General features: G+C 44.6%; 1 protein-coding gene across 2 annotated transcripts in view; it reads left to right on the top strand.

Moving 5' to 3' along the window:
- The window catches only part of LOC311631709 (inhibitor of carbonic anhydrase-like), a 36,304-nt gene that overhangs the window by 3,931 nt on the left and 11,460 nt on the right, over positions 1 to 20,913 (top strand). For both annotated transcript variants that reach the window (XM_084902127.1, XM_084902126.1), the window contains exons 3-12: positions 2,907 to 3,015; positions 3,721 to 3,897; positions 4,642 to 4,789; positions 5,589 to 5,644; positions 9,190 to 9,368; positions 12,519 to 12,690; positions 13,554 to 13,693; positions 16,141 to 16,231; positions 17,276 to 17,332; positions 19,319 to 19,474. In XM_084902127.1, coding sequence (XP_084758253.1) covers positions 2,907 to 3,015; positions 3,721 to 3,897; positions 4,642 to 4,789; positions 5,589 to 5,644; positions 9,190 to 9,368; positions 12,519 to 12,690; positions 13,554 to 13,693; positions 16,141 to 16,231; positions 17,276 to 17,332; positions 19,319 to 19,474 — 1,285 coding nt within the window. The remainder of the gene's footprint in view (positions 1 to 2,906; positions 3,016 to 3,720; positions 3,898 to 4,641; positions 4,790 to 5,588; positions 5,645 to 9,189; positions 9,369 to 12,518; positions 12,691 to 13,553; positions 13,694 to 16,140; positions 16,232 to 17,275; positions 17,333 to 19,318; positions 19,475 to 20,913) is intronic.

Raw genomic sequence — 20,913 nt, 5'->3', positions numbered from 1 at the left:
TTTGTTTTGTTGATTTCATTTACTATGCAAAGACATTTAGTTTGATGTTTAGTTTAGTTTGACAGTCACATTTGTTTTTTTCCTTTTGTTTCCCTCATTTGAAGAAATATATCTTTGGGTAGGAGGAAGGGAGGCCCTACACATACAACCCAGAACACAAAAAGATATTGCTAAGAGTTATGCCAAAGTGTCTATTGCCTGTTTTCTTCTAGGAGTTTTATAGTTTCAGGTCTAACATTAAAGTCTTTAACCATTTTGAGTTTATTTTTGTATATGGTGCAAGAAAGTGGTCCAATTTAATCTTTGTGTGTGTACTAGTATCTGTCCAGATTTGCCAACACCACTTATTGAAGACTGCCTTTATCTCTTTGTATATATCTATTTTCATGCCAATATCAAACTGTTTTGATTATTGTAACTGTAGATTAGTTTAATATCAGGGAGTCTGATACCTCTCAACGTATTCTTTCTCAATTTTTTTTTTTATTGTCTATATTAAGTGTCTATTCAGGATCTTTTGTGGTTCTATACAAATGTTTGGATTAGCTGTTCCAATTCTGAGAAGAATGCCATTGTAATTTTAATAGAGATTGCATTAAATCTGTATATTATTATAGGTGGTGAGGATATTTTGACAATATTAATTCTTCCTATAAATGAGCAAGGTGTATCCTTCCATTTATTTGTATCTTGTTCTATTTCACTTTTTAATGTCTTATAATTTTCAGCATACATTCTTTCACCTTTTTGGTTAAATTTATTCCTAGTTGACCATTATTGGAGTACAGAAATGAAAAAGATTTCTAATTATGGATTCTGTATCCTGCAACTTTACTGAAGTAATTTATTAGTTATAATAGTTTTTTAGAATTTAAACATGTCTAATAAACTGTTTCCCATTAATTCACCTTTCGATTTCAACAGTTACATTATTGGGTCTACAAACCATAATTTAATTTTTTTTTCTTTTTATACCTGCTAATTTTCTGTTTTATGCTTATCCCTGTGAGTATTGCCTTCACTTTGTACATAAAACCAAATGCCACATAGGACTCTCTTCTCCATAACATCTGACAGTCCCAATCTCCACCATCCTTGAAGGTCTGTCTGTTGTACCCAGGCATTGTGCCTTACCTTACTGTGGGTTTAGTTTTCTGCACGTGGGAGGTCATTTTTTATTTTAATCATCCCTCTCCTGCTGGCTCAGGTTTTTCTCAGAATCGTTGCTGTTCTAGTGGGCCCCATGAGTTAGGTGTTGGCTCCTTGGTTCCTGAGCCCCTGAGGTCCCAGTGATTCCTGCCTTGGGTCCTGGGATCTTGGCCCCCAAATCCCTAATCTCACTGCCTTGGGGAAAGCTCTTGTTTATTTTTATTCTACAGGATGTGGGGCTGGTGTGGAGATTCTCTGGAGGTTTCACCTACCTTTTGTGATACCAAGAAAGTCTCAAGATTGTTTCATATCTGGTGTCTAGTTGTGGAATGAAAGGGTCACTTATCCACGTGAATGTCTATAATGGCACTGAGATGTACACTCAGAAATGGTTCAATGGCAAATTTTGTTACGTTTTTCATTATAATAAAATAATAAAACAACCCCAATATTAACAAGAAAAGTTAAAAAAGTTTGTTAAGACAAATATAGAAGTTTACATTATTATATTTCTTTGAGAAATACTATTATTATTCTATTGCTTACCAGTAACATGCACAGATCATGGAGCTATATAGCTTCTGCCTTGTAATTTAGTGAATAAAAAATATTCATAGAGTATGGGCAAGGGCTTCTAGAAAAATCATTTTGTCTAAAGATAACTGAAGCAAGAAAAAGGCAGGACAGTTTATCATTCAGTGTCTAAATAAGAAACAGGGCTTCTCACTTGAAGATAAAATAAATTCTAGACCTAGTGGAAAAGCACCTATAGTATTTCAAGTGAACTATTAGTTTGAGGTTGAGATTTAGCAGAAGCAGGAACAAACAAAAAAACCTCACAAACCCCATCAAGTAACAGTATGATGGAAGTGATAACCCCATACCGCCTGTATTCAAATCCCAGCTTCATGGATAGTATGATTTTATATTACTAACTATGTGGCCTGCGGAAGTGATTCACTGACAAACTTTCTGTGTCTTTATTTTTACTGTGTAAAATGCAGACGAATTGAACAGCGGTGAGCTGTGAATGTCTGAGTAGTCCATTACATGAACAATGAGCCACCACAGAAGTAATAATCTTTTAACACTTAGTTCAGAAGCAAGAAACTAAACCCATAGAAACACTGAATCCATAAACAAAAGACCCCTACAGTTATCTGGACCCAGGACAGGAAGGAAAAGTACCGAGTACTGAATCAGAGTGGAGAAGAGTATCATCAACCCCCACTCCCCCATAAAGAGGGCTTCACAGTGACACCTGAGAAGGCCCCAGCAGAGAGCCCACCATAAAAAGGTCATCAAACAAGAGCACCTGGGTTCTCAGTGTACACATGTGAAAGAGCATGGCCAGGCAGCGGGCCTGAGTGACTGACTGCAGCCTCCTTCAGAGCCTGCAGTGCCTGGGCTGTGCACCCAGCCTGCTGTGGGGAGGGCAGCTTTCCACCACGAGGCCTGCGGGTAAAGCCTCTGTAGCTCAGGTTGATCCTAGAAGATCACACACAGGTTTCTGAGCCAAGAACCTGACTCCTCACCAGGAAAAAGAAAACCAATCCATTCCTTCCTCTATGTGGAGGAATAGGAATGTGATGGCCAAACTCTTTCAACAGGGTGGTGGAGTCAACTGAAACGAGTTAGTGGGTGGTCTGGCCAAGATGATGGCTTTTCTGGCCCCAAAGTCACCCTCACTCACCTGGGTTTAGGCGGTGTTTCCTGGAATTGAGGGCTTCATTGGTGTCTGCTTTGTTCCTTTTCAGGCAAACCTGGCAGATGCTGTGACACTGGATGCAGGTTTGCTGTTTGAGGCGGGCCAAGCCCCCTACAACCTGAAACCTGTGGTGGCAGAGTACTACGGGTCAGAAGACAGTAAGTTCTCCCTGGGGATTCGTGAGAGTTTGTGGCTGTTGTTCTATCCTGATAGACCCTTGTTCTCTTCCGGTAGACTCTTGTCCTATTTAGGCAGGTAATGGAGGAGTGAGTGGGCAATGTGGTCCCCACAGGCACAACTCGGGCCTCTGTGGCTTAAGGCTGGTTGAGGACTGGTGCTGCTGACAGTGATGTCCTGGGCCAGGAAGTGTGCATAGCCTGACCAGAATCATTAGAGTTTAGAGCTGTTTAGAGAGTCCTCCAAGAACCACAGGTGCCTCACTCAGAGGAGAGACCACACTGGAGCACACACTCTGAGAGTAACCTGACTATCTCTGAGCCTGTGTCCCTAGGTTCCAGGAAATACTCAGGAGTTAGGAATGTGATCTCTGGTTTCCAGGTAGCCTTGGGTTGGCAGGTGTAGGCAGACAACCTGCAGGGCGAGGGCAGGAAAAATCATTGAGGCCCATGTGCATGTGGCCTTCTGGCCAGTGTTTGCCTGGAGGGTTATACCAATGCCCACTCTGTGGTCCTTTTCTTCCCTGCAAACCTAGGGAAGTTATTCTGATCTCTCCCTCCTTAGCACCCAACCCGTCATAAGTGTGGCTTGTGGGTTCCCTTCCCTGGTCAGGAGCCCAGCAGTGATGAGCAATGTTTCCCTGAGGTCCAGGTTGTGGGTCTTCCAGTCACACTGTCTCTCTGTAGATCCACAGACCAGCTATTATGCTGTGGCCGTGGTGAAGAAGGGCAGTGGCTTCCAGCTGAACCAGCTTCGAGGCAAAAAGTCCTGCCACACAGGCTTTGGCAGGTCTGCTGGGTGGAACATCCCATTGAGCACACTCTATTCCGAATTGTCTGAGCCACAGAAATCTCTTCAGAAAGGTAAGCAGGCAGGAGGGTGTGTGCCCTCAGGCAGACGTCCCTTCTTTAGGTGCCATAGGCCACCCTGAGGCCACTCAGACATGATCAGGTGATCGTGTGTGATGATTCCTGGGGTGGAGGAGGAAGGTTAACCAGCTTTAAACTGGTTGGGTCTGCAACACCGGCAGCCTTGGGAGGGTTCGGCTGAGTCCTCTCTTCTCTGAGCTCCTGATACTTCAGCAGAGGCTGCCTGGAGGAGTGGGTGGGGAAGGGCATCAGGCCCGCAGAGGGTTCAGGCAGGACCAAGATCAGTGGGCCCTATTGCCCACTTCCCTGGGGCTCCTTCCTTTCTGTGTTTCCCCTCCTGCTGGAGCATTCTCTGGTGGCCCTGTGCTGGCCATGAGCTTAGCATGCACCTGTCCAGGTGGGTCTGTCATCTCCTGGGCATGACTTCCAGGAGAGACTTCTCTCTGAGCTGTTCCAGTGGTTCAAGGCAGGGAGGGGCTGACAGTGACCTAAGACAGGCCTTAGTTGGTGACAGGCATAGGCCTGGTCCTTGGGGAGGGCGATGGGAGAATAGTTGTTAACATGTCCCTTTTGGGAAACCTTGAGCTTGACCAGTGAACACACATATGTGCAAGCTGGGCCTGGTATGCTGGTTTTGTTCTGGTCCCTCTCGGTTCATGCATGAGCCTGGGTTGGGAGCTGGAATTGTCTTTGGCCGGCTGGCTCATGCCCTGTGTTCTATATTTCTGTGTTGAGCAGCAGCGGCCAATTTCTTCGGGGGCAGCTGTGTCCCCGGTGTGGATCCGAATGCCTACCCCAAACTGTGTCAGCTGTGCGCTGGGAAAGGGAAAGACAAGTGTGCCTTCTCCCAACGTGAACCGTACTATGGCTACTCGGGTGCCTTCAAGTGAGTGAGACTCCCTGTTCCTCCCCCTTTCTCTGAAGATGGTGAAATGAGGGCACAAGGATTAGGCAGGCTGCCCCAAACCATCTACACGGTCAGTGTGAAACCCAGGTTCTGAGTGCCTCCTACCATCCTGAGGAGCAGTCTTTTGTGTGGGAGCCCCTTTCATCTCCCCGTGGGGGGTCTATGTTACCCTCCTGGACCTCCTGGAGGTTGGAGGGGATAGACCTGTCTCTGGGACTCTGGGATCCACAGACACAGGCTTGGGCTCTCGTCTGACTAAAGGCCAGGATCTCCCAGTTTGATTATTTCTGCCTGAGCATCTCCCTGTGTCTGGGACATGTGCTTGCCTCTCCCCACCTCCCTCTCAGCCCTGTGAAGGCACCTCTCTCTATACTATGCTCAGTAAGAGAAATGGCGACCACTCAAAACCAGGCTGGGAATCCAAGGCTATCCAGAATTTTGCTTTAAAAAGCTTTAAACCTTTTATTAAAAAAAAAAATCTATTGCTAATGGCTGCCTTTGAAGTGAAAGGTGAGGGTCCTACTTCCACATCATCCCTCCCCAGAGTAGCCTGGGAAGTGGCTTACAGGGCTCCTACCTGCTTCAGCTCCGGGCTGGCTGTGGGGGTTCACATGCCCCTCACACAGGGCCATCACCTCTGTGAGGACAGATGGAAGTCTGGGGAACTGGGCAAAGCTCTGTGAGCCTGTGGCCGGGGCAGAGCCTCAGAGGGTCTGCAAGGGGAGGGCAAGGCCCTGTCCTGGAGAGTGGCCCTGACTGCAGCTGTCCTGTTCCTCAGGTGCCTGCAGGATGGAGAGGGGGAAGTGGGCTTCATGAGACATACGACCGTGTCAGGTACGTGCTGGATGGAGGAGGAATTGCGTGCGTTGCACCCTGGCCAGGGGACCTGATGTTTGCCTGGAAGTTTTCCTACATCTAGAGATGGGTGATGACAAGTTCTTAATGAAATAGGAGGGTTTCTGTATAAAACACATTTTTGTTATTTGTACGTTGTTTAGTGCTCAATTTGTTCAGTCTATAATTCTACTAATTTTCTGAACATTTAAACATTACTTAACTAGTAAAACAAAATGAGTTTCAATAATTAAATTCTCCCAGTCACTGAAATACCAACTTCACATTTGATCACATTATTCTGAATGCCTCATTACAAATGGCTCCTAAAGGCTTCAAAAATCTGCAGTAAAACCCACACTACCGTAATGATTTCAGAACTTATTAGCACACATATAATAAATCTGTTGCAAAAGCATTATTACTATGGACAATAATTTCTTCTTTGTTTCTATATTTAAAAAGCAAACACCTTTCCAGGGTTTTGGGTAATCTATCAGAAATAAACAATTAACAAAAAAGTTTTTCAGATAAGATGAGGGTACAGACTTTGGGTTTTATAACCAATTAAATTTCTTTCCACTATAGAATACAATATACCTCACTATTCTAGATTCATTTTAAGATTAGCGTCTGCTACCTCAGGGAAACTTTAAATGCTTGCTTTCTACGTGGGCCTCCAGTTCCTCATAACCTAGTTTTTCTCTAACACAAAACAGGAGTTTCGCGTGTTTTGTTCTCTTGTTCAGCCAATCACAATTCACTGTCTCCCCATTACTACACATTGACCTGGTTTGTTAGCATTTTGGTACATGATGCATTACTTATTACCAGTAATTTTAATTAGTGGGGTCATCTAGGGGTTTCATCTCACAGGATCAAGTTGTTCCAAATAACTGTCACTGTTATCTTCTCTGGTTGCTCAAGTTATCACAATTATGTCAGAGGGCTGGGCCTTCTAACACTCACTATAATGTGTTTAAAACATCCTCACTTTCTGAAAACAACAGAAATGTTCTAGAGACCATCTCGATTATCTTTGCTGAAAGCCACTTGTCTGCTATTATACAAGACCCCTTATTAAAGTAGAAGTTTATGAGAGATTGTCCACCGGGCTCTAGGGATGAAAATGAGTGTTGATGGTGAGTGACTGAGGTGGAAAAGTTATTTCTTTCTGAAACTATTAGATCATATTGGATATTTTAACTTAATTCTAACATTATAAAAATCATTAAAAATTTTTTAATATATTTAAAATGTATTTTATTACATACCTAATTAAAATGGTAACATTCACAAGAACTCTAATTGTATTCCTTCTCTCTCTTCTTCTTCTTTTTTTTTTTTAATGTTTTAATTGATTTCAGAGAGGGAAGGGAGAGGGAGAGAGGGATAGAAACATTAATGATGAGAGAGAATCATGGATTGTTGATCCAAGACACGTCATGGATCATTGCCTCCTGGGGATCAAGCCTGCAACCTGGTCATGGCCCTGACTGGGAGTGGAACCGTGACCTCCTGGTTCATGGGACAATGCTCAACCACTGAGCCACACCAGCCCAACCTCCTTCTCTTTTGATAGATTTTATCAACCCCAAAGGGCCTTCTGTATGAGTTTGGTAGGGCTGCCATAACAAAGTACCTTAAAAGCAACAGAAATTTATTGTCTCATAGTTCTAGAGGCAAAAGTCCAAGATCAGTATGTTGGTAGGGTTGGCTCCATCTGAGGCTGTGAGGAAAATCTGTCCCATGCCTTTCTTCTAGTTTCCAGCACATTGCTGCCAGTCTCTGGTGTTCCTCGGCTTGTACTACGTTATCCAATCTCTGTCTTTCCTTTCACATGGCATTCCTCCTGTGTGCATGTCTGTTGGTGTCCAAATTCCCCCTTTTTATAAGGGCAACAGTCATAAAGGAGTAGGGCCCACTCACTCCAGTATGACTGCATATATATATATATATATATATATATATATATATATATATAAATATATATATATTATTGATTTTTTTTTACAGAGAAGAAAGGAGAAGGATAGAGAGTTAGAAACATCGATGAGAGAGAATCATGGATCAGCTGCCTCTTGCACATTTCCTACTGGGGATGTGCCCGCAACCCTGGTACATGCCCTTGACTGGAATCGAACCCGGAACCTTTCAGTCCACAGGCTGACGCTCTATCCACTGAGCCAAACCGGTTTCGGCAATGACTGCTTCTTAGTTATATCTGCAATAACTCTGTTTCTAAATAAGGTCATAATCTGAGGTAACGTGAATATCGGCAGGGGGCGCACAGTTCAACCCAGAACACCTTCTAATAGCTAGATATGGAACCAAAGAGCTTGTTTTCCTTATAAGGTTTTCTGGTCCTACTATGTACCTATAGAATGCCCTGATTGGCTTCCTCAGCCCCTGTCCATCCCTCACCTGCTCCACCACCGTTCTCTGATGGGTTCTGTCTTCAGGGGGAGACCAGGATTGTCCCAGCATGGCCACATATCAGCCTCAGATTAGCAAGTTTGATGAGTTACCTAAACTCTCGGAGGCTATTTTCTTTTCTCTAGAATGGGATAGTTGCCCTAGCTGGGTTGGATCAGTGGATAGAGAGTCTGCCTGCGGATTAAAGGGTCCCAGGTTCAAGTCCGGTCAAGGGCACAGGCCCAGGTTGCAGTCTCCAAGGGGGAGGTGTGTGCAGGAGGCAGCCAATCAATGATCCTCTCTCATCACTGATGGTTCTCTTTCCCTCTTCCTTGCTCTCTGGAATAAATATTTTAAAAAAATAGAGAGGGGATAATCACATCCCCGGCCTCCTCCAGCTGTTATGAGGATTAAGTGGCAAAGAGCATGGGTGACTTCAGCATTGGTGTGGTGTGAGTGCTCGGTAAACATCTGCTGTCACCTTTCATATTAGCAGAGCTATAGGGACAGGGGCAGAGGGAGGGCTCCAGGCCAAGCATGCCTCCTAGCCCTGTCTACTCAGTCATTTCTTCTCCCAAGGACTCAGGTTCCTCATCTGTTGAAAATGCATTTGGAAAAGATTCTCTTTCAGTCCTCTTAGGCTTGTTAAAAGAATGATTGAAGAAGACAGTTTTAGTTGATATAAACAAATGTATTAACACTTCATGAAGTGGGCAGTCTCCATTTGGGGAACTGCAAAATGGGGGAGGAGGAGGGAGAAAGCAGGAAGCTTTTATAGGACAAAGAATAAAGAACAAGGAAGAGACACACAGGAAACATCTGATTGGCTGGAGCCACACTGTCAGCCTTGGCTGGGCTGAGAAGGAATCAAGAAAGAAGTAGGAGGAAATAGGGTTGGCGGTGAAGACTGGGTGGGCACTGCGCTTCTGGTCACACAGAGCATTACAGGGACATGAAAGTTACCTAAGTTTTGGTTTGTTGACGTGGCATCCTGGGCAGGAGCGGGTCCATCTTGGGCCTAGACGGTTATTTCAACAAGGTCAAGTGGTTTGTGTTTCAGTGAGAAAGGGGGACCCTAGCTGATGTCTCCGCTTACAGACTGTTGGCTCCTTTGGGCTTTCCTCCCCCAGAGAACCTTGCACGCCAGGCTGACAGGGACCAGTACGAGCTCCTCTGCAGGGACAACACCCGGAAGCCAGTAGACCAATATGAGGAGTGCCACCTGGCCAGCATCCCTTCTCATGCTGTCGTGGCCCGAAGTGTGGACGGCAACGAGGACTTGATCTGGGAGCTTCTCAACCAAGCCCAGGTGCCAAACCCACTGTCCTCCTTCCTGCCTGGATTCGGGGCACCTTCCTCTACTCTCTAATTGCCACTTTGGAAGTCCTGTGAACTACAGCAGGAACCATACCACACGTCATCCACTTCACTGACAAGCCACTTAGTCTGTATATGTTATGGACAGCGGAGGCCATAAAACCCTTGCCTGGCGTCACTGACCTGGTGGGCCAAAGACTCTGCAGAAGTTCCTGGTTGCCCCAGTGTGTTCTTTTCTTTTCTTTTTTTTTTTTTTTTAATTAATTAATTAATTTATTTATTTATTTATTTAATAAGTTTTTATTTTTCATATTATTACAAATGTCCCCCCCCCCACCATTGCTCTCCTCCACCAGGTTCCCACCCCACCCTCTGCCCTTTCCCCTCTCCCCACTGTCCTCATCCATAGGTGCACAGTTTATGTTCAGTCTCTTCCCACTCCCCCCTCTCCCCTTTTCCCCAAGAATCGTCAGTTCACTCCCCTTCCATACCTCTGATTCTATTATATTCAACAGTTAATATTGTTCATCAGATTTTTTTAATTTCCTTGGTTTTTAGATTCACTTGTTGATAATTACGTATTTGTTGTTCATAATTTTTATCTTTGTTTACTTTCTCTTCTGAAAGAACCCCCTTCAGCAATTCATATAATTCTGGTTTGGTGGTGATGAACTCCTTTAGCTTTTTTTTATTAGTGAAGCTCTTTATCTGGCCTTCGATTCTGAGTGATAGCTTTGCTGGGTAGCTTATTTTTGGCTGTAGGTTCTTGCTATTCATCACCTTGAATATTTCTTGCCATTCCCATCTGGCCTGCATGGTTTCTGTTGAGAAGTCAGCTGACAATCGTATAGGTGCTCCTTTATAAGTTACTACCTTCTTTGCTCTTGCTTCTTTTAGTATTCTCTCTTTATCTTTTGCTCTTGGAATTTTAATAATGATGTGTCTCGGTGTGGTCCTCTTTGGATTCCTTTTGTTTGGAGTTCTGTGCGCTTCCTGGACTTGTAAGTCAAATTCTTTCACCAGGTGGGGGAAGTTTTCTGTCACTATTTCTTTCAGTATGTTTTCGATATCTTGCTCTCTCTCATCTTCTGGAACCCCCATAATTCTGATGTTGGTTCGCTTGAAGTTGTCCCAGAGGTTTCTTACATTATCTTCAATTTTCTGGATTCTCTTGCCTTCTAGCTTCTGTGGAGGAGTGTCTTCTGGCTCTTTATGTTCCAAATCTTTGACTTGATTCTTGCGATCTTCCCTTCTGTTTTTAGGACTCTGTAGAATATTTTTTATTTCAGACAATGTATTCTTTATTTCTTGTTGATCCCTTATCATTTCTTGTTGACTCCTTATTAATTCTAGTTGATCTCTTTTCATATCCTCATAGGCCTTATCCATCTTTTCTAGGAAATTCTTGAAAAACCTTATAAGCGTAGATTTGAACTCTATATCCAGTCGCTTTTTGTCCTCCATTTCTTTCGTTTGTGATCTATTTTGTTGTCGCATTTCGCAGTTACAGATGGGACGGGGTTTCAGGGTGGAGCCTGCAGCTTTGGCTTCCGTCAGCCCCGCCCTATGCGGGTCCTTCAGTGCTCGCTGCCGGCGCCTCTGAGAGAAAGGTGCCCTCGATTTTCGCCTGCTGCCAAACAGTCTATGCTCTCCCCCAATGAGCCCGGTATTGGGGTTCAGTTCAGTTGGAAGTGGAGTTGGAGGTGGCGTTCAGAGCAGTCTGGAGCCCCAGTCTCCTTCCCGTCAGGGCAATCCCGCGGCACAGCCGACCATCCCTTCTCTGGGGGCAGTGTGCGCGCCTCCGGGACCTCCTTTCTCCGCTACCCCGGGGTTCCGACTTACAGCCCAGCTCCCTATGGCTGAGCCTGAGTCCCCGGGGTCTGGCCTTAGGCTTTTACAGCTCCTCCGTGCTTCCTTCTGGTTTTCTCCTTGCTTCTTGTTGTAGGATTTCCAGTCAGTCGACTTTCCTGTAGTTCTGGGTAATGTCCATTTTATATTTTAGTTGTATTTTATTAAAATTGTTGTGTGCGGCTGCGGCTAGTTGCCTACCCGAGCAGCCATCTTGGATTCTCCCCAGTGTGTTCTTTTCATTCTAAATGGATGCAGGTGTCCCAGCTCCATGAGGTGCTCCCCTGTTATCCTATTGGCATATGACACTGTCCTCCTGACTTCCCTCAGGTGCAGTAACCCTCTACGAGCATTCCTCTCTCTCCTGCCAGTCCCTCTCAGCCAGCCCTCGTTCATCACCCAGTCCTATCCCTGTCGTGCTCTCTGCTCAGCACTGGGGTATCAGAGATGAACTAGACAAAGACCTACCCTTGAGTTGCTCACAGAGAAATGTGAACACATTCAAAGTGTCAGGAGGTGGGATGGTACAACCTTGGGGACATGTATTATGTACTTTTCGGAGGACAGAAGGACTGATTTGCAGGATACATCTGGGAAGGTTCTGGGACCCCAGGGAATAAGCTATGTGCACCCCAAGGTAGTACGGAGGTTTGCCAGAGAAAGCAGCGGGTGACAGTTTATGCAAAAGAAAAAGCAGACAGACATTGGAAAGAGTGTGTGAGTAGGTGCTGCTGTCAGTACAGCCAGGAACAGCATTGGGCCCGTCAGTGGGACTCATAGGTCAAGGGCCCTTTGTTTTTGCCAGAAGGGGCAAAGAACTGCTTGAGATCCTCAGTGGTGGGGGGTGGGCCTGGGACTCCTGACCTCCAGCCTGATGGCAGAGTGCTGGATCACCAGCTACTCAGGATGAAGACCACCGGAGCCACTTGGAGAACCAGGTGGCCAGGACCACGGCAGCCTTCACTGACTGCCCATGGGAACATGGCAGTAGAGAGGGGCAGTTGTCTGGCACATAATGACCCCAAACCCCTTTGTACAGATCTGAGGGGTAGCCCCTGCAGTTTTCCTGAGTCTGTGTAAGGCAAACAAGCTGGGATTTAGGGAAAGCATTCCATGGAGGGAGACCTAAGGACCCCATGAGCCACAGGGACTTCTGAGGGCCTTGGCCACCGTGGTCTCACTCAGGCACTCATTCTTTTTTCCCTTTCTGTTCTTAAATGGTTTGGGGTTTGTTTTCCCTTTGCTTCTCTATGCCAGCGTCCTTCCTTCACTGTTTCTTTTATCTTTCTAACAGGAATATTTTGGAAAAAACACGTCAGCAGACTTCAAGCTCTTTGGCTCTCCTCATAGGAAGGACCTGCTGTTTACAGATGCTGCCCATGGGTTTTTAAAAGTCCCACCTAAGATGGATGCCATGCTGTACCTGGGATATGAATATTTATCTGCCATTCGGTCTCTAAGGGGAGGTGTGTAAGGTCCTGGCAGGGCAGCGGGCAGGGTGGGGCTCACAGAGGCTTTCCTGGTACCTGCAGGCCTCACCTGACCCAGCCTTCACTACCTGCAGAGCTCAGGGGAGTACCAACTGCACTGGGTTTTAATGAGGGGAGTTTCTGTTGAGCTGGAGAGAAGACCTAACTTACCTTTAGATTATGAACCACTTGAACGAATGATGGCTCTGGCTTCTTTGTATTAACCAGATTTGCCCCGCCCAACAACAGGTCTACTAGTATTTGACAGGGGAAATAGCCCATCCTAACCTGAAGTGGGGACATGGCCTCTGCCACCTTCAGGAGAACTAGAATTTTAGAGGGTTTTAATCCAGCTCCTGTCTTCCTCCAAATTCCTATGGTCCATTTCTTCCTTCCTTCTCTCTTTCCCTCCTCCATTTAGTCAACCAATAGTTATTGAGCATCTAGAAAGCCACTGTGTTAGATGTGGGCATACCATGGTGAGTAAAGACACTGGGCAACAGGAGAGCAAGCAGGCCCACCCAGAGCAGAACACACGACTACCCCCTGGGGAGCGCTCCCTGGATGGGAGTACTCAGTCCTGTAAGAGAGAGCTCAGAGGCCTTCCCTGTGGAGATGATGCCTGAGAAGGTGAGGTCAGGAGGGAGGTTAGGGTTGCCCTGCCTTCACCCTCTTTCTGAGAACTGAGTTCCCATTTCTCCGGAGGTTGATAGGCAGGAATGAGTGGTGATATGGGCATGTGACTCTGCTGATGTCGATGAGGACCTCATTGGGCAGCCATTCTGTAGCTAGTGGCACTAAACTCCCAAACACTCCTTGGAGCTTCCTTTGGATCTCTGGTTCTTCTCTACCTGTCCTAGGTGAAGACACACAGAAGGTGAAGTGGTGTGCAGTGGGCCCTCATGAGAGTGCCAAGTGTAACGAGTGGGCTTTCAAGAGTGGTGGCATCTTAAAGTGCACCACAAAACCGACCACTGAGGACTGCATTACTGCTATTGTGGTAAGGAAGGCCCTCTCTCCACAGCTGAGTTCAGACACCCATACATGTGACTTTTCTATGGAGACTTCCCAGATACCTCCCCATCAGCCGTGAGGCTGAGATGCAACTGTAGTGTTGCATCTTTCCCACTCTCCAAAGCCCCATCCCACTCCATCCCATAGACCCCTCCAGCTCAGGGCTGGGCAGAAACAAAGAGCCAGCCCAAGGTTCAAACTCATTTGGTGCTCATCTCTGGTGACTAGGGAGCTCTGAATGGTATCCTACCAAGGACCTGTGGGAAGTAGGATGACATCCCAGGGTGTGGTCAGAGCCCTTGTGGATTGTGAAAGCAAATCCAACCTTTTCAGTCTTTTAGTTGAACATTTAATTTTTTTCTGGTGATAAAAATATTACATGTTGGAAATGAAAAATAAATCATTCACAACTTCATAACTCAGAAATAATTACCACGTAATTTTTGAGTTATGAAGCTCATTTCTATTTCTCTATAAACAGATAATACTTCTGTGATTAGAAAAAAAAAGATAAATAAAGGACCAAAAAATTGACAAACTTTGGAGACATACAGTCTATCTTAGGAAAAGAAGAACCTAATTTTGGTAAACTTACTTGGGACCAACCCTAAGATTAAGATCTTGCAATTTCTACAACCTCCTAACTTTGTCAATTATAAGGATTAAATTAATTTGATTGCTCATAACATGACCTGGCATATAAATAAATGTTAGCTATTGTTATAATTACTTAAATTCTTGGGCATAATTGGTGCACTTTCTTAGGTAATGAAGTATTCACTTAAAATGTTTTAATAGCTGCATAATATTCCACCAAGTATTTCTGCCTCAATTTATTTAATTTCTAAATGTCTATATTTGAATTATCTCCAAATCTTTGCTATTAGAGGTAATATGGGAATGAAGATTTTTGTTCTTTAATAATCAATATTTCTGAGTATGCCTTTAATACTAATGACAGCTAATATTTATGACCTCTTAACTTTCACTAACTCATTTAAGCCGATAAGAAAGATGTTTTACCCATTTTATGGATGAAAAAAAGTGTGTAGAATAGTATTTAGGGATGTATCCCTTAGAGCAGGGGTCCTCAAACTTTTTAAAGTGGGGGCCAGATCACGGTCCCTCAGAGACTATATGAACTACTAATTCCTACTGTAACACCTCGGCTGCGCTCACTGCCCAAAAAACCTGGCGGGCCGGATCAGACTCCTCTGCGGGCCGCATGTGGCCCGCGGGCCGTAGTTTGAAGACCCCTGCCTTAGAGTAATCAGATCCCAGAGACTGTGATATACTGGTTATGAGCAAAAGTTGAGCAATAAAACTACCTAAGTTTAAGTCCTGGTGACCATCTATTGGACAAATTATTTAACCCCTCTCTGCTTCAATTGGCTAATGTATTAAAGAAGGAAAATTATACAACCTACCTAACTGGATTTTATGAGAAATATATGAAGTAACCACTGCTAAGCTTTTAGAAAAGGTCCTGACACAAACAGGGGCTTGGCAAGTTTTCCCTTTTAGAGTTAACTACTATCTTAAGTAGATTTTTTTTTTTTTTTTTACAAATTTCTAGAAAGGCAGTTAACAGGTCAAAGGCAAAGAGTATGTGTGTGTCTGTGTGTTTCTTTCTTAATGACCTTATCTGTGATTGTAAGTATACATTTTTTGCTCTCTTGGAAAAATTATCAATTAAAACTATACATTAGTTATTATAGGAATACCTCATTGCATTGTGCTTTGCTTTATTGCACTTTGTAGATACTGAATTTTTTTTTTAAGGCAAGATTAAGGCTTGCTGAAGGCTTAGATGGTAGCAAAATTTTTTAGCAGTAAAGTATTTTTAAATTAAGGTATGTGCATTGTTTTTTTAAGAAATGATGTGTTTCACACTTAAATAGACTATAGTATAGTGTAAACATAACTTTTATATGCAGAGGGAAACAAAAATTTCGTATGACTTGCTTTATTGCAATATTTTATTTATTCTAGTGGTCTGGAACCAAACCACAGTATCTCTGAGGTATGCCTGTAATTATTTAAGTAGTGAAATTAATTATGTACTGAAATATTTGCTGTGTCAGGGCTCTCGGTATATTGTCAATGGAGTTATGGGACCAAAACTGAACTCTGCCGTACAAAAGAAAACAAGTTCCTTAATAAATGCAGTCATTGAGTCTGGCATGTGGCTTGTTGAGCGACAATGGTGTAGTGGAAGTACTAGGAGGGCATGGGTCTCATGAGAGGTTGGGGTCTTTCTCCTGGCCAAATGCACATCCAGTTTTCTAAAACTGTGTTTACGTGGCAGAAGCTTTGGGTGATCAGTGATTTGCTTAATCACAAGGACATGTGACATGAAACCAGTGGGTTGGAAACCTCTGAGACAGGATAACAAGCTAACTGTTGTGCCACTGATTTATTTCCTACCCTCAGCAAGGAGACGCTGACGCCATGAGCTTAAATGGGGGATTTATCTACACGGCAGGCAAGTGCGGTCTGGTGCCTGTGCTGGCAGAGAACTACAGTAAGTGGATGGAAGTGTCGCTGGCTGTTTTATTCCCTCTGGGCCCTGGATTTAGAAATGAGGAAATAATTTAGTTCACCGTTGAGATAATAACTATTGCTAGAGTGTAGGAAGCTAGTGGATAACATCCCGTTTTCCAAATGTCAGGACCAATTGAAGACATAGATGTAAGATTTAGGCAAAAAGAGGTAAAAGTAGCGCCTTTATTACTGAGAATAGTGATACGGGAGGGCACGGTGCAGAGCTGGCTGCAGTGCTGGCCAAAATGCCCTTGAGTTAGAGTTGCCCACTAATTCAGGAGAACAGGTCTGCTGGCTCACCCCATGGCTGAGGGCAGAGGAAAACATTTTGTCAGAGGTGATCAGCTCTAAACCACTCTCTTTCCACTATCCTCAGTAATGAGCCACATGTGCCTAGATCTTTTTGCCAAATTATCCAAAATTAACTCATGCCAGCAGCACTGGAAGGCTGGGGGGGAGGGGGGAAGGGGGAGGGGGAAGTGCTGAAAGGTTATGTTCTTTAGTGGGGATCTGTCCAAATGAAAAAATAAGACTGGAGAAGAGGATTTCACCAGTATTATTTGTTAAACACCCATCTGTTAGGCAGTGAGAATAAAGGCAGGTAGAATAAAGACTGCATAGAGGTCTTTCTGACTCTATGGATTGGTTCTGTGTTCTCTAATATAGCAAGAATATAATGATGAAAGATGTCAGATGACTTGAATCCCATAGGAAATGCAAGAAAATCTTTGTCCAGATCTTTAGTGGTCCCTTTGAAAGGACACCTCATTTTCTTTCTCTGCACCTGACTAAGTATTGGGGAGATTCTGGGATGAAACCTGAAGTTCAAAAGGCAAAGATCAGGGGGAAATGGGGTAAAATGGGACTGCAGAATCTTAGCTTGTTAATGACCAACGAAAACCCGCTTAGTTGGTGTTTCTCTTCATTTTCCTCTTAACTCTTATGATTGAACAGCTCATGTCTTTGGGATGTGTTTGTGGGAATTTAATGTCATGTACCTCAATTGTTTTCTTTTTATTCTTAGTGTCCGAGGATGGCAAAGAGCAGCTTGGGTCTAAGTGTGAGAATACACTCATGAAAGGTGAGTTAGAATTAGTAACACTGGGGTTCAAAGGTAAAGGCCTGTTCTTAGGAAAAGGGTAAGGAAACCTTAAAAATAAACAAAAGTTGCTAGAGTTGTAATAAAAAATAAAGGAGAAGACGACACCACAGTTACCGGTTAGAGAGCAAATCTATCCTGAAGCTGTAATAGTAATGAGTATTCATAGGGTACTCTACAGTGGACAGGTCTGCTGCTTGCACTATCCCTATTTGCTTTCCTCATAGGGGTGTCGAACTCAATCAGAGAAGGGGCCAAAATCTAAAATCCAGCCTAAATCGCAGGCCGAATGGTTTACTGAACAGTCATAAACTGACAATGTCATAAACTGACAGCGGAGTGCAGTGATGACAGCGCGGTGCGGGCCACATTGCAAGGCCTGGCGGGCTGGATTTGGCCCGCGGGCCTTGTGTTTGACACATGTGCTAGTATATGGGCATCATTGCCCCATATTATGTAGATGTGGACAATGAGGCTCAGGGCCACACAGCCAGGAAGTGGCTGCACCTGGGCTTGAAAAGAGGTGGCCTGACTGGAACCCTGGGCCCCTCCTGACCAACCACACTGCTCCTTGTCACATGCTGCCTGCCCACCTCCCCACGAAGGCTCTGTATTGGGGCAGGAGCCCATTCCTGACTTGTCTGGGGCCTTGTTGTCAATGAAAATGAGGAGGGAAATGAAATCACTCTTAGTGTTTAGCCAGCTGGATTTGAGTAGCAGGAGAGGCAATCTCGTCTTTAGAATAGGAGAGCAGGTGACAAGTTCTCCCATCTGTGTCTCCACATAGGCAGAGAGGGTCTGTATCTGTCTGAGAAGTACTAATCTTGGGCATTAGCTAAAGCAGGGGTTCTCCAATTAGTGTAATACCTGGACCAGATGCATCAGCCTCACCTGAGAATTTATTAGAAATGAAAATTCTTGGACCGGACCCCACCCCACCCCACCCCACATCTGAGTCGGTCTCCAAAGATGGGGCTACTGTTCTGTGTACAATTCTGTAATACATCATCTGTGTATTGTATTGTGTGTTCACCCCAAGTCAAGTCTCCTTCCATCACACGTTCTCTTCTAACTCTGCAGATTTATGATTCTAATCTTATTATAAATTCAGCTTTGCAGTTTAAGCCTTACTCAATAAGCACAATTCAATTACATAATTTTGGGATAGGAATCCATGAAATATCAATGGTGTTCTCATTAGAATCAGGAATAAGGCAAGAAGGCCCACTCCCACCAAAGATATTTGGCATTATTTTGGAAGTGAATGAGTAAGTTAAATAATAATAATAATAATAATAATAATAATAATAAATATATATATATATATATTTAAGACATATATGGATTTTTTTAATATTGGGGAACGAGAAATTAAATTATCATTATTAGAAAATGTTATTGTGAACCTAAAAAAACCAGAGACTTAACCTTAAAAAAGAAGTCATTAAAGCTCTTTCTTTTGGACTTATATTCAATAGAAATATTTAAACAGAAACATACTCATATGTACAAAGATTTAGGGGGAAATGGGTCACAATGTAAATGCCTACTAATAAGGAGATTATAAAATACGTACTTCCACACAGTGGAACATAACTTAGAGTCAACCAATAAAAATCATGAGAGAGCTATACTGATTTCTACTGAATCAAAAAGGTCCACAGTAGATCTTTAAAAAGGTTCAAGTAACTCGCAGAAAAGAATGTATAGCAGGATTCAGTTGAAGAGGTATGAAGTGTGTGTGTAAATACTTGTGAACGTATGTACGTAGACACATCGGGAGCAGGAGTGTCATTCTATTTGGCCCAGCACTAATGATGACAGTTATCTGCAGGGGCTTCTGCTAGAGTGAGGTATGGGATTCAACCTATTCCCCTCCCTGGAGAGAGTGGCAGGCAGGGGCTAGCTGCAGCAGCTCTAGGAAGGCCCTGGAGCTGTTGAAATTGATCTTGGTATCTCTGTTGCAAGGCCACTACGCTGTGGCAGTGGTTAAGAAATCAGATGCTGACCTCACCTGGAACTCTCTGCGAGGCAAGAAGTCCTGCCACCCCGAAGTTGGCACGTCTGCGGGCTGGGACATCCCCATGGGCTTGATATACAACCAAACAGGGTCCTGCAAATTTGGTAAGTGTGTTCTGGGGGGTGGTGTGGCAGCCCCTTCCTTGGGCCTGTGTCTGTGGAGGGGACAAATTCCGTTCAATGAATAGCAAGGGGTGGCATAAAGTGGCTGGACAGACAATTGTGGGCGAACTTCACATGTCCCTGAGCAAGTCCTCCCCTTTCTCCTCACCTCCTTGCCTCCAAGGAAGAGGCTTGGCCCAAAAGGCAGACCTTGGGGAAAGGTCTTTATGTTGTGCAGCTGGCTCAGGGAACAGGCCCGGGGTTGCAAAGCAAGAGTGGGTGTGTGTGCATGCATGTGTGCATTACTTTCCCAAACAAACTGGCTGCTTTTTAAAATGGAAAACCTTACACCAGGAGGTCCTTAAATGCTTTAACTTCCACTTTCATCCTCATGTTTCTTAGGTTCCGGTATTAGTCATTTTAGCAACGTTCTTGCTATTCCAAAAAGACTCCTGCTCCCCTGCTTTCGCCAGCCACCTAACCTATCCCAGCCCTGTGTGAACCCTGCTACCTGCTCTCTTCTCCCTCTGCACTGAGCAGCTGAGCATGGCTGGAAAATGTCCCGGGTGGAACAGTCCCTTCCACTGGAAATGCCCCAGATGCTGGCCTCAGCACTCGGGGGCTCTCCCACTGCTTCTCTGCTCTACCTCTCTACACTTCCCAATAATTATCCTAATGTTCTAACTGTCCTCACATCTCCACCCACACCCATCTACCACCTTTTCTCAGCTGATGATCTCATCTGCACCTGCAATAGGCAACTGAAACTGCCAGAAAGGGTCCCCCCCCCCCACCTCAACATTCCAACGCCAAAGCTGTGGCCTCCTGATGGCTGTATCTGCTCAGCCTCCCTCCACAACCCAGCCCATCCCTCTACCTGCAATCAGGTGTGGGCTCCTCCCTTATTCCCCTCTGCAGAGGCCCATACCCTCAGTCAGTACTTCCCTCTCTGGTATATCCAACTGTTTCTTTCAACATGTAAACACACCCAATGTCTTCCCTCTTTACAAATCCCCCCTCTCCCAACATCCTCCTCCAGCTCCTGTCTTCCTTCTCTGCCCCTTCACTCCCAGACTTACTGGAAGCCTTGTCTGAGCCACTCACCTCCCACCCACTCCCTGCCCCCTGGCTTTCTGCATCATTCCACGCTAAGAACTCTGGTCAAGGCTGCATGACCTGCTTGTTGCTTAATTGGAAGGGCGTGCTCCAGTCCTCTTCTCCATGACCTTCTCTTTCTTCAGATCACCCTAAAACACTTATCTCCTGGCTTTTGTGGACACACACTGGCTTGGTGTTTCTCCTACCTCTTCCCTTCAAAGTCCCCCTTTCCCAACCTGGTTAATAAATGTCTGAGTTGCTGAAAGCAACTCTCCCCACATCCTTCAAACCCATGCCTACAGCCTTGATTGCCATCTAAACAAATATTGTATGTAGGGAGTTAG

The sequence above is a fragment of the Pipistrellus hanaki genome (genome assembly GCF_964339955.1).
Source record: "Pipistrellus hanaki genome assembly, chromosome: 13".
NCBI classification, from domain to species: domain Eukaryota; kingdom Metazoa; phylum Chordata; class Mammalia; order Chiroptera; family Vespertilionidae; genus Pipistrellus; species Pipistrellus hanaki.
Note: the sequence above shows the minus strand (reverse complement) of the source record. Positions and strands in the feature narration are given on the sequence as shown.